This window comes from Physeter macrocephalus, chromosome 11 (genome assembly GCF_002837175.3).
Source record: "Physeter macrocephalus isolate SW-GA chromosome 11, ASM283717v5, whole genome shotgun sequence".
NCBI lineage: Eukaryota > Metazoa > Chordata > Mammalia > Artiodactyla > Physeteridae > Physeter > Physeter macrocephalus.
This window is the reverse complement of record NC_041224.1, coordinates 90,122,703-90,135,281: the sequence shown is the minus strand read 5'-3', so window position 1 is coordinate 90,135,281 and position 12,579 is coordinate 90,122,703. Positions and strand designations below refer to the sequence as shown.

Sequence of the window (12,579 nt, the reverse complement as noted above, 5' to 3'; positions counted from 1 at the left end):
GATGCAGGGGAACCGGGTTCGCGCCCCGGTCTGGGAGGATCCCACGTGCCGCGGAGTGGCTGGGCCCGTGAGCCATGGCCGCTGGGCCTGCGCGTCCGGAGCCTGTGCTCCGCAACGGGAGAGGCCACGACAGAGGGAGACCCGCATACCACAAAAAAAAAAAAAAAAAAAATTTAACAATTTGAACTATTCATATAATATTCCCTATTTATTTTAGGAACCCAGTTGATCTGAAAACTCTAATAAACCTCTACTCAGGGATCAAAATTATCTATGAGAGTTTCTGTTTGAAGAATTTTTGAAATGGTTTTCTGGAGGTCCATACCAAGATGCTATGAGAAGAAACACATTGAAGCCCACAAACTACAATACCAAGGAAGTATACCTCACATAACTAATGCTACATGGCAACTGAGCTTTTGCTCTGTGTCTCTTTGGCATTATTTCTGATTCCTGACTATCTGGTTGTCTGGATTTTTTTTTCCAGTTCATAGCTGACCTGGATTATCTCTGTCTTAAATTGCTATCTGAGTCTTCTCCACCACTGGCACATGCCAAGAAGATAATATCCATGTTTGTTCAGTGTTGCATGATTTCGGAAAACATCTGGTGACTGACGGACCCATTTCTTCAGTCAGGTCATGGGGAGTGCAGTTGTACTAAGATTATAGGACAGCCTCATCCACATGGCTGAGAAAGTTGTCCACTGTCACATCAAACATCATATATCACTGTTACTATTTTTGTTTGACTGTAGAAGGAATCCCCAAATTGTCTTATCTGTGTATGTCTATCCTTTAGGAGTTGTTTCCATGTGTATCTGCATTTCCTTTTGACCCGAAGAAGAAAACTGCTACCAATTTTCCGTGTGTTTGTATGTTTGTGAATATATTAGTTAGCTTAACTACATAGTAAACCAGACCATACAGAGACTCAGGACAACAAACATCTATTATTTCTCATGATTCTGTGGATCAGCTGGGCAGTGGTTCTGGTCTGAGTCCACTCAGCTGATTTCTGCAGACAACTGAGGCTACAATGGTCTAAGATGGTGACACTCATATGTCTGGTGGTTAGTTCAATGTCTGCCAGGATGATGCAGTGACTTGGTCACATGTGTCATCATCTAACAGGTTATCCCGGATCCTTCACATGGTGCTTGGTCAAAGGGTTCCTAAGAGTATCATGCTTGCAAGGACTGATGCATAAAAGCTTTCTAAGTGTCCTTTTACATAATGTTAACTAATATCCCATTAGCCAAAGTCAGTCATTTGGCCAAGGTCAGATTCAACGGATGACAAACAGACTATCTGTAACTGAGAATAGCTACAAAGCCACATTGCAAGGAGACACACATTCAGGGATAGGAAGAATGTGTGGCCATTTTTGCAATCCACCACAGTGAGGAAAACCTTGCTTCCCGCTCTTTACAGAAGAAAAGCAATAAATTTATTGGTCATAGGAATCCGCCATTTGAACATACTACAGGAATATCTAATTCAAAAAGTTTTTATCACACGAGGGAAGGAAATATTTGGATAGTTTTAAAATGTTTAAACTTGTTTTGCATGCCTCAGACAGTCAAAAAACTCTAACTTCTAAGGACTGACTTACCATGATTACAATTGTATAAATGAGCCTTAGTGTGTGTAGGAATGGCATTATGAATAGGAATATCGATCATCTTTGCTTTGTCTACAGATTCATAGCCTCTACTGATTACTACCCAGTTCGAAGGGTCCTGTGTTTATGACTTTATTCCCCCTTCTCTGAACAAGCCAGGTTAACGTGTGAGGAAAGTCTCTGTGTTAAAATCTTTACAACTTGGAATTGAACTTGTACTTAACCTGCAGCCTGTCTCAACAAGTGTTTCAGAAAAGAGCACATATGAAACAGGAAAATACAACCAGGGACTCTCGGCATTGCCTGTCTTATACAGTCTGTATCCAAAGCTCCAGACCTGAAGATCAACCGCAGGGAAAATGGCTTATGTCTTGCAGAGGACTACCCTAACAGTCCCCTAGCTTGCTCGAGTTTAATAGGCTTATGAAGACTATTAAGCTTTATAAAGAGCTTGTATAAATCTAAATAAAAAACTAAAGAATTCCCAGAGAAGGAAGAAATTAAATTTTTAACGCTTTAAGTACACTGGCCCTTTAAGTGGGGGGATGGGTATAACTACAAGGGGATGGTACACAAGGGAGTTTTTTAGGGTGATGAAACTATTCTGTTTCAATCCATACATGGGTTAAAAACTTATAAAACTGGACAGCAAATGAAAAAGAGTCAATTTTACTGTATGGCAATTTAAAAATTAAAAAAAAAAATTTAAACTGTAAGTTTTTTTGGAAGGGCCAAATAGCAGTTTTAACTTTCCTTCTTGCCCCAGTGCACAAGCATTCATGAGCCAAAATATCAGTCAGTAGCAGCTATTAACTGCAACTGACCAATTACGTGAGATTCAATTTTAGAGCCAAATTGATTCTTTTAAAAGTACCAGGAAATATATTCCTGAAAAGAATGACCTCTTTGAGAGAACCGCTCTTATGTTCTTGCCAATTTATATATTTAAAGAAAGAAAGAATCACACTAGATCTTCTCCCTATTTTAATTTTTTTAAACATTACTGAGCTAAGTCTTTAATTTCTAGGTAATTTAAGATCCCTTCTAACTTTCTAACTGCCGGCACTAACTAAAACAGCTCCCCTTAGTTCTTTTTCCACTAGATGGTATGTATACATGGCATGTTTTTCTACCATATTAATCTATTCAAAAATAATCAAAATGTTAAGTGACCTGGATTCCTCACCTGCTCTTTAAGTCTGTGGTAGCAACAGTCAGCTTCACTATAACTTACTCAGAAACCTCTGTATATAGAACATTTACTCAAGCCTTTAAAAATATTGTCTAATCTTGATGCGGGTGGCTTTCAAATTGTGGTCTGCAGGCTGGTCCCAAGGGGAAGGGAGAGGCAGACGTGTGTCTGGATGAGGCTTGAGCCAGGACGAGGAAGAGGACAGGAGGGGCAACTGTTTGCATGTGATTTCACTCCTGGACACTCACCAAGGGCAACTTGGAAGATTCAGGCAGGAGTAGAGAGGATACTGCAGCCCCTCCAGCTTCCCTGAACGATGAGAACTCCCTGGAAAGAGGTCACACTCACACTGACCTTCCTCTCCACAGCTCCACATCCCCACCTGCCCTATCATGAGACCCAAGTTCAAACTCCTGCCCTTTTCCCCAGAATAAAAGGACGCTTAAGTCCTGACAGAAATAGGTCAGAGGAAAACGTCCGTGCAGTGCGCACAGGACTGTACAGAATCACCTGGGTAGCAAACAAACATGCAAAACGAGGATCCCTGGGGTTTCAGATTCAAAGTGACTCGGGTCCACCTTGCTTATTTTTAGAACTCTCTTTTGCCTCTTAGCGTAAATCTATAAGGACGAATCACTTTCTCTTATGGGAATGCCATTGTCTGCTAGGGCCTTAATAATCATTTCAATATTTATTGTACTTTGTGAGCTGAATTAGTGTGAAATAGCCAAACGTGAAGACTTCTACAGAAGGCTTCCCTGTTTCACAGGAGAGTGAGTGCACTGGTTTCAGTGAGAAATGAAGTGAAGTGAACACAATACGAACTTGTCCTGTACCTTCTTCTCTTGAGTCTGTTGCTCCTTTTCCATGGTCTTCCTGAGAGTTGCTTCTAGATTATCTTTCTCTCTGCACACTTCCAGGTAACATTCCTGCACGGCCGCCATCTCCTTATTCACCTTATCTAAGTCAGACCTTGGACGCACAAAACCAACAATTAAATATAAGGCTGCAGAACAGACAATTTTCCTCTAAACAAGGGAATAAGAGAATGTTGTCTCTACAGCTTCAGGGGCAGCTAAACTCTGTCGTTCTCACCTAAGTTGCAAGCGAGCTCCCTCATAAACCTCAAAGAGCTGCCGCTTCTCCAAAGCATGCTTTGCTAACAGGCTTTCACGTATTTGGGCTTTCATGGCTTCATGGTGTTGCTGGTAAGTCCTCTCACACCTAGAAACAGACAGCAGACAGCGGAATCTAAGGCAGGGCCAGCACTACCAGAAACACGGAGACGAACTGGTTTCCCTCCCTTCCTTCCCACTCCCTCCTTCTAGTGCAAAGTACAGTTAAGATCAGATTGGTCTTCCCCAACCCAAAGTGGTAATAATTAGCTTTCAATAGATGATCCTATGAGAATCTTCAAAATTTTCTTTCTTCAAATGTTTCTAGAGAAAAATTAGAAACCTGGATGTGAGAAATGCCCCAGTCCTTCAAACACAGTATAATAGTCTGTGTTGAGAACTTCTGTTTATAAAAAACTAATTGAAATAATAGAGGGTGTGGTTCCAAAATTCCAAGTTATCTATATTAAACACAAATACCAACTCACACGTAAGTTATGTTCCAAAAGTTTGTTTCCAAGTTCATGATTTCCTATTTAGAAGACATATTTCCTCCCACAGGTTTCTTCCTTATAAAAAATATTTAAGCCATTAAGCTCTACTATTTCAATGAACTACAGTTTGGATGGTTCTGTAGAACTCAACTCACTACATAACATTATGTCTATGGAAAATGTGTTCCAAATTCTAATTTGAGAAACCAGGGATTCATCTTCTCCAATTTATGATCTCAATAGGGAGGGTTCACACCATCATTTCTCTCGAATTTTTTTTGGGGGGGCATTATTGGGAGAGAGAAGGGAAAGAGAGCCCAGAAGACAGACATCAGGCCTCAGTCTAGACCTCACCTATCCACAGCTTCTTGTTTATCATGGTCAAAATCTTGTACCATTTGTCTCATTTGATTGCATAAGTCTTGATTCGTATTTCTTAGTTTTTCTTCAGTTTCTTTAAGGTCCTAAATACAAAAGAATAAAGTATTTAGAGGAAATACCCATCATCTTTATTGACTAGTCTAATCTCATTTTCTGATATCCTCTGTGCTTTATCTCTTTCCCTATAACATTATTTGACATAATATCATTTTCATAATTCTATAAAAGTCTCTTCATGCCTTGTAAGAGTATAGATTCATTTATTTGTCAAGTAGCTTTCTGATAGGAGTAAAGGTTAAAATTCTGTATTTATTTTGAAATGTATGAAAACATTCAACCAGAGAAGTATTGGTTAACTGATGCTTTATGATAAATCTTAGAATACGATAATCTTCCCAACCATACAAATAAGCACGGCTTTACTTTCTGGTCAAGGGCTGCCTAAGGAGGAAAGAATACCTCTATTAGCCATGCTATTAGAGAAATACTGAATTCCTAGAAAATTAGAGGAATTCCAGAAAACTGGAATTATACTAACTTACCTTCCGATGAAAATACTACCCCATGACCAGCAGTAAAAGGAAATAACTGGAATCCTTAATCACCTGCTAATGTACTTGTCCACTAACTCATATTGCCTCTGTATTTTTGACAAGTCCTTTGAATGAGGTCATGAGAATTCTCACGAAATAGAGGAAAGTTTTTTAATCACCTGATTTTGTTGCTGTAAAACTTGAATTTCACTTTTAAGTCGCAGAATATCGTCTTTGACGATCATATCGGAAGAGTCAGGCCATACTTGATTAGTTGGTTTTTCTGAGGTATCTGTTTTAGTCTAAATGTTGAAAAGAAGTCAGAAGTTTTTCAGGTTTATAAAAAATATTAAGCACTAGTTTTGTAATAATTTCATACTTACAAAAAAATTGCAAAAACAGTACAAATAATTTCCATATACCTTTTATTACTGTCCCCCAATATAACCACGGTACAATTATCAAAACCGGGAAATTAACTAGGATGCAATACTATTACCCAATCCATAGACTTTATACAAAATTTTCCAGTTTTCCTCTAACATCCTTTTCCTGGTTCAGGATACAGTCTACAATTTCACCTTGCCTGCAGTCATCACATCTCATTAGTCTCCTCCAACCTAGGACAGTTCTTCAGTCTTTGTCTTTCGAACCCATGACATTTTTGAAGAGTACCTATACTAATCATTTAGTTTTACTGATGTTACTTCGTTATTAAATTCACGTTATGCACTTTGGGCATGAATGCCACAGAAGTGATGTGTGTGTGTTTTTAGGAGACATATGACATCAATATGTCTCATCACTGGTGATGATCAGCTGATGAAGGTCGAAGGTTCTCTCTGCAGACGTCTCCATTGTAAAGTTACTGTTTTGCAATTAATAGTAAGTATTAATATCTTATGGGGAGACATTTTGAGACTATACAAACATTCTATTTCTCATCATACTCTCACCCACTAGGTTTAGCATCTATTCTATTTCTGTATTTAATCAGTGTTAACTCATACATTTTATCCAATAGGTACACAATGATGATAGACTTTGGTAAATTGTTTCCAGAAAGTTCATACAAATGTATCCTGTCAGGTAGTGCAAGAGTCTGTCCAGCTCTCTTTACCGCCAATGGCAGTGACTGTCTTTGAATGATTATTGTGTTTGATGGGGAAAAGGGTCTCCAACAATTTTTTCATTTGCATTTGTGGAACCTCTTACATGCCTTCATTGTTCATTTGTTTTTCATCTTTCCATATACATAACTTTGCATTTTCTGCTTACCATCTAAGTGTTTTATCCATTTTTATAAGTTCCTTGTTCACTGAAGAGGTCAAATAAATTTTTTTTTAATATCTACTCTATTTGACCTGTTGGTTTTATATTTACCTGAACTCTAAGCTCTCTTCTTCAATGTTTAAAAAATATTCGGTACCAAGGTTCATTCTACTCATTGGGGGAAAGGGAGGTATGTGTATCTCATTCCTACATGGGGTGACAGAACACCAAGGCTTTGGCTCAGTCTTCCAATTCGGTCTTCACTTCCTTCAGAGAAGGAAGTTGCACTTTCCCCAGTTCACCTGCCACCATTTCCTAGAAGCCACTGCACTTGCCCCAGTCAGGAGAGAGAGGAGCTAAGAATACCTACCCTGTTAGCCTGTTAGCTTTGCTCCAGACTTGGGGGTATTAATGAGACTTTAAAGAATTTTACTGACTCATTAGAATGGCTTTCATTTTTTTTTTTAACTTAGCCTCTACTTTTTAAAGTCTACAATATTCATTTGTGCTTCCTTCCCCACTGGTGAGTTTCTATTACTAAGAATGAAAGTAACATCATACTGATACACTGAAAAAACAATCTTCATGGCTAGCTATTACACTCAATTTTGACATATTTTCACACTGCAGGCACACAGGGACTTGGTACTTGCAGTACTTGTTAGCACAAAACTCTTAAGAAGATCTTTCAAAAGAGAAGGACAATTTGAACGCTGCAATAAAACCTCTCTCCAAAGCTGGAATACTGAAGACATTATCTTCAAGAAAACAAGAAATGTAATATACCAGCTCTCATACTATCTTCCTAATTTCTATGTCTCAAAACATTCTAGCTAGGACCCTTCTGAGTTGGGTACTGAACATTGCCTATCAAGTCCCTTGGAATCAGAGTATGGCTTTAACCACAGCTTGTGGTAAGGTAACGATCTCTCTTAAGTATCAGACACAGAAAAGCCTCTGTGTTTTATTTCTTAAGCTTACAAAAAATTCAGTGTAGATGTGGTCCCTGACTGATAGTAAGCTGGTTTTCCTAAAGCCTTTACCACATTCTGCCTTAACGGCCCAGTTGTTCAACTGGAATGAACAGCATAGTATTTGATCCACCCCCAATCACTGTATAGTGCTATGTATGGGCAGACTCCTCACTTTCACCACATATTATTATCCTGGAAATGTCATAAAACAGCACTACTATGAATAGTCACATGACATGAAAGCAAAAAAACGGACTCTCTGTAATAACTTTAAATTGTTTTATATAAGATGGATAGAAACAGATATAAAATGTACTATAAGGTATGTATAAAGCAATAAATACATCAATACCTTTAAAACATTTATGAAAGAATCATGCCAAATAAGATTACATAGTAAATATTTTTGCTGCCCTTCTTAACACATAGAAAGGCTTTAGGATTTTGATGGCCTATTTCTCTTTAAAAAGGCATCCAGGGAAGTTTAAATTAATGTGCTCTTTCTCTTAACATCCCTGTAGCAAGCACAGAAGTTCAACATCATTTCATTAAGCTCGGGATTTGATGCTAGCTATAATCATTCTTTCTAAAAATCGATATTGAGACACTGAATGATTTTTGCCTCATTAAAGATTTCAGAAAGACTGAGTTTATATAATATAAACTTCAAGCGTATTTGCTCCATCTTTTTACATACTTCTGCTCAAGGCCAAAATATCCCTTTCCACCTTCCCGCCTGGATTTATCCTTCAGGACAGAGGTCAAATGTTCCCTCCTCACAGACTTCACTAGGGCTACCTTACCACCTCATCCCCACGCCCAAGCCCAGTTAGCTATTCCTTCTCAATAGCACTTTGTAATTAGCATAATTCTTATTACACAAAGTTATAACATGTCCATCTCCTTACAGATCTGTAGTACTGACTGTGGTAGCCATTAAGCACACATGGTTGTTGGGTACTTGAAATGTGACTTGTCCACATAGAAATGTGCAATAAGGAGAAAATATGTGCCAGATTTCAAGGACTTAGCACACACATAAAATATATAAACCATCTCATTAATAATTTTATACTGATCACATATTAAGAAGATAATATTTTGTATATACTAGGTTAAATAAAATATATTATTAAAATCAATTTCACCTATTTTAATGGGACTACTAGATATTTTAAATTACATATGTGGCATCATTATATTTCCATTGGATAGTGAGGTTCTAGATTCTAAGTTCCTTCATGGAATGGCCATTGTTTCTTCTTTTTTTTTTTGGCCATTGTTTCTTTCATCACTGAATCCCACAAGACCTTGCACAGAGTAGCTTAAAAAAAAAAAAAAAAGCTTAAACTGAATGATTTGCTTTTCCTCCACATACACCCCCAACCCTGCTTTCTGACTTTACAGACTAAATAGAAAGCTCCATTAGAAAAGATGTGGGAAACAGGAGGCAAAGGCCAAGTTTCATGGTGGCCATTTGCTAATTAGATGACTGTGAACTTGAGTGCTTATTTCAAGACCACCTGTTGATTAAATTACTACTTCCTCTCCCTCTTCCCCATCTAGGAAGTGGGTCAATATGTGTAGTAATTCAGCAAATATCTACTGAGCAAACACATAGAGAATTATCAAGACAATACTCCCAAGAGATTCCTATACAGTAAGGTGAAGCAGAACAGCCATAACCAGCAAGCGCTGAAGTCACACTTTAAGAAAAACCAAATGTAGACTGCTGAGAAATCACTATGGCAAAAGGCTAGCCGGGCAAAAAGAGTATTCAAAGATGAGATAGTTCCCTTCGATCCACTGATGAAACAGCCTATAGAGTATGGAGGCAAAGGGAAAGGCTAAAAACAACACAAGGAATAGCCACCAGCAATTGCCACATGTGAAAGTGTATCTGTACAGCAAATGCCACTAGTGATTTCAATATAGAACAAAGAAAGCACCAAGATACCTAAGCTAAGGTTCAGACTCAAAATCAGGTTCCTACTCTTAGCACACTCTCACCAAAATGCTTATTAAACTGATCAACTCTAATCTAACGCAAGTTTTCATTCCCATCCTTTATAAGAAACATATGGAAAAAGCTAAAACAGCTTGATTTAAAGATGTTAAATGTGCTGGGGGAAAGCACATTCTCCCATTTCTCATTTGGTTATTAACAATGAAATCAATGTGCTCATCAAATGTAGTTACTCAGAAGAAAGAACCAAACCGGGCAGGGCTTTCACAGCGAAAACACACTATTATTTCTGGAAAGCAAACTAGGCACAATTAAAATTCAATAATAATAAACACCAGAGAACATCTTGCACACTTTGCTTTAATAGGACTGTTTTAATGAATACAACTCCTAGTTTAAGGATCAGGAGATAAAACAGTACCAAAGTAGGAAGTAAAATATCAATTCCATCCAGGAGAAAAAGGAATACACTACCTACATTCATTTTTCACCTTCCCTTTCCTCTTTGTTTCTAGGTCTTTCATGTATTACTTTCTACTGGGAATAGAAATGAGTTGGGATTTAGAAATAGGGAAGGGTGAAAAAGGCAGCTGTTGAAGGAGGGCCACACTAAAGATCTCTGACAACACGATCTTGGAGAAATAACCCTGACCTATTAATTAGTTCAGTATTTTAGTTTCAATTTGCCCAAAGACTGACTCTCACCTCAGAAGGGTCACAAATTCCTCCAGCTTCATTTTCCTCATCTGTAAAACAAGGATGCTAACTGAAGGATATAAAGGTGGATTTCAAGGACTCTGATATACCTGATTCCATACCTTTCCCACCTGTAACACCACCACCATAGAATTAATTTTTTTTTTAATATAGAATGACTATTATTTTAAGAACAGGGGCCAGAGAAATCTCAGACAAAATGCTAGAGGATTTCACTGTGGAGAATTTAACTAGATTTTAAAGCACTGTTGGTACAAGCCAATCTGGAGGAAGTGCAGCCACCTTGTTATGTAGAATGCTTCCTTGGATTTGTGGTTAAGGAATTTTACTTAATTGGCATCTCATTTACTAGGTGCCAAGAGTAACCAGAAAGTATATTCCTTTAAGGGGCATTTCTTTTTTTTTTTTTTTTTTTTTTTGTGGTACGTGGGCCTCTCCCATGGCTGAGCACAGGCTCCGGACGCACAGGCCCAGCAGCCATGGCCCACGGGCCCAGCCGCTCCGCGGCATGTGGGAGCCTCCCGGACCAGGGCACAAACCCGTGTCCCCTGCATCGGCAGGCGGACTCTCAACCACTGCGCCACCAGGGAAGCCCTAAGTGGCATTTCTTTCTTTAAACTTTACTTATAAAAAAAAGTCATATGGGGAATCCCCTGGCGGTCCGGTGGTTAGGACTCCGAGTTACCACTGCAGGGGTCGCAGGTTCGATCCCTGGTCGGGGAACTCAGACCCCACAGGCTGCGTGGCGCGACCAAAAATAAAATAAAAGTCATTTGTTAAATAAATAAATAAATAAATAAAACATTCTGCCTTAAAAAAAAAAAAAGTCAAATGAATCCCTGAAAGACAAAAGTTTAATTTAAATGTGAAAACTGTAAGCGTTTTTCTTTATTAAGTCTTAAAAAGGGGCATTTTAGCTTTATAAACTCTACCTCGATACTTTTTTCATCCTTCTCCACTTGGAGATCTTCGATTTTCTTATGACAGTCTTTGAGATCGTTTTGTAACTGAGACACCAGATGACGCTTCACGGAGTTGCTACCCAGCAAATGCTGCACCTCTGCTTTCAGCTTCAGAATGACCTCATCTTTGGAAAGCTCTTCAGCTGGGTCTTCCTGCTGTACAATGCTAACGGAAAAATGATCATATCTAAGGTTAAATCAAGTAACAAATCAAGCATGGCTATTCCTTAAAAGCAACTAGCTGCAGTGGTAACCATGTTTTGTAACCCATACCACTATATACTGGTATTTCAAAAACAATTTTAAGTTTTGTCATACACAGGATATTGCCTTTGACACATCTCCATATACAGAAATAAGTTCATTCACAGGAAGACCCTTCTTAAGCTTAGTCCTGATGCCTCACTGAAAGTTCAACCATACAAACTTCAGTATGGCATGCTTTTTTATTTTTGGTAAATTGCATGCTATATATACATGTCCTTCATTACTCCAAGAGAAACAAAGTGAAAATAAAGGATGAACTGAAGAGTAAAACGCTAGTCATCCTAACCAACAATTCCTGTATCTCTTCTACTAAAACACAAGTCTAGGTGGATATCTGAGCAACTGAAAAGAAAAAATAACAAAAAATAAATGCCATGCTAAATTAATCCCCACTTTAGTTTGTCAATACATTCAAAAATTGTAATGAGTATTTCTGTTCCTCGCCATAATGGAGTAAAAGGAACGGATTTATCTTCCTGTCTTAAGAAAACTAGAAAACCAAATAAAATATATGAAATGGTGGTGTTCAATCATTAGACAACATGCAGCACAGGAGAGTGATCCCTGAAAAAAGGAAAACAAACAAGGTAAGTCCTATAATTGCTACAGCTTTCTGCCTGGAGAATTTCCAGCCTGTAGCCCAGAAAGAAGAAACCCAGAGGCCAGCAATCTCACCGAGTTGCAGAATTCAGTATGGGGAAACCAAAATTGCTAGAATCTGAGAAGAGAAATACTGTGGGAGCGGTAGCTACACAGAAAGAGAGCTCTGGAGATCTGTGGATGCATGTGAGAAAATTACCTCAAGGCCAGGGAAAAAAAACACAGGAAAATGAACCACAGTGGAAAGACTTCCTAATACACAGAGCATCAAATAGTGCCTAAGTAATAAGGGCAAATTAGCCCCAGATTAAAGGCTGCTCTAAATCTGATCTAACAAAGCCTACAAAGAAGTCTTGAAAGGATCAAATGAACTCCAGGTAACTTAAGTTTGTCACAGAAAAAGATAACAATATTTTAAAAAATACAATAAAGTCCAAAATCTAAAGCATAAAATTCAAAATGTCCAGCATCCAATCAAAATTT

General features: G+C 38.3%; 1 protein-coding gene across 5 annotated transcripts in view; it reads right to left on the bottom strand.

The window, feature by feature from the left end:
• CEP152 (centrosomal protein 152) overlaps window positions 1-12,579 on the bottom strand; it is a 107,824-nt gene that overhangs the window by 33,769 nt on the left and 61,476 nt on the right. For all 5 annotated transcript variants that reach the window (XM_024115852.3, XM_055088243.1, XM_024115858.3 and 2 more), the window contains exons 13-17: window positions 11,200-11,395; window positions 5,518-5,640; window positions 4,779-4,888; window positions 3,911-4,039; window positions 3,652-3,787 (exon numbers count right to left, since the gene is read on the bottom strand). In XM_024115852.3, the coding sequence (XP_023971620.1) occupies window positions 3,652-3,787; window positions 3,911-4,039; window positions 4,779-4,888; window positions 5,518-5,640; window positions 11,200-11,395 (694 nt within the window). The remainder of the gene's footprint in view (window positions 1-3,651; window positions 3,788-3,910; window positions 4,040-4,778; window positions 4,889-5,517; window positions 5,641-11,199; window positions 11,396-12,579) is intronic.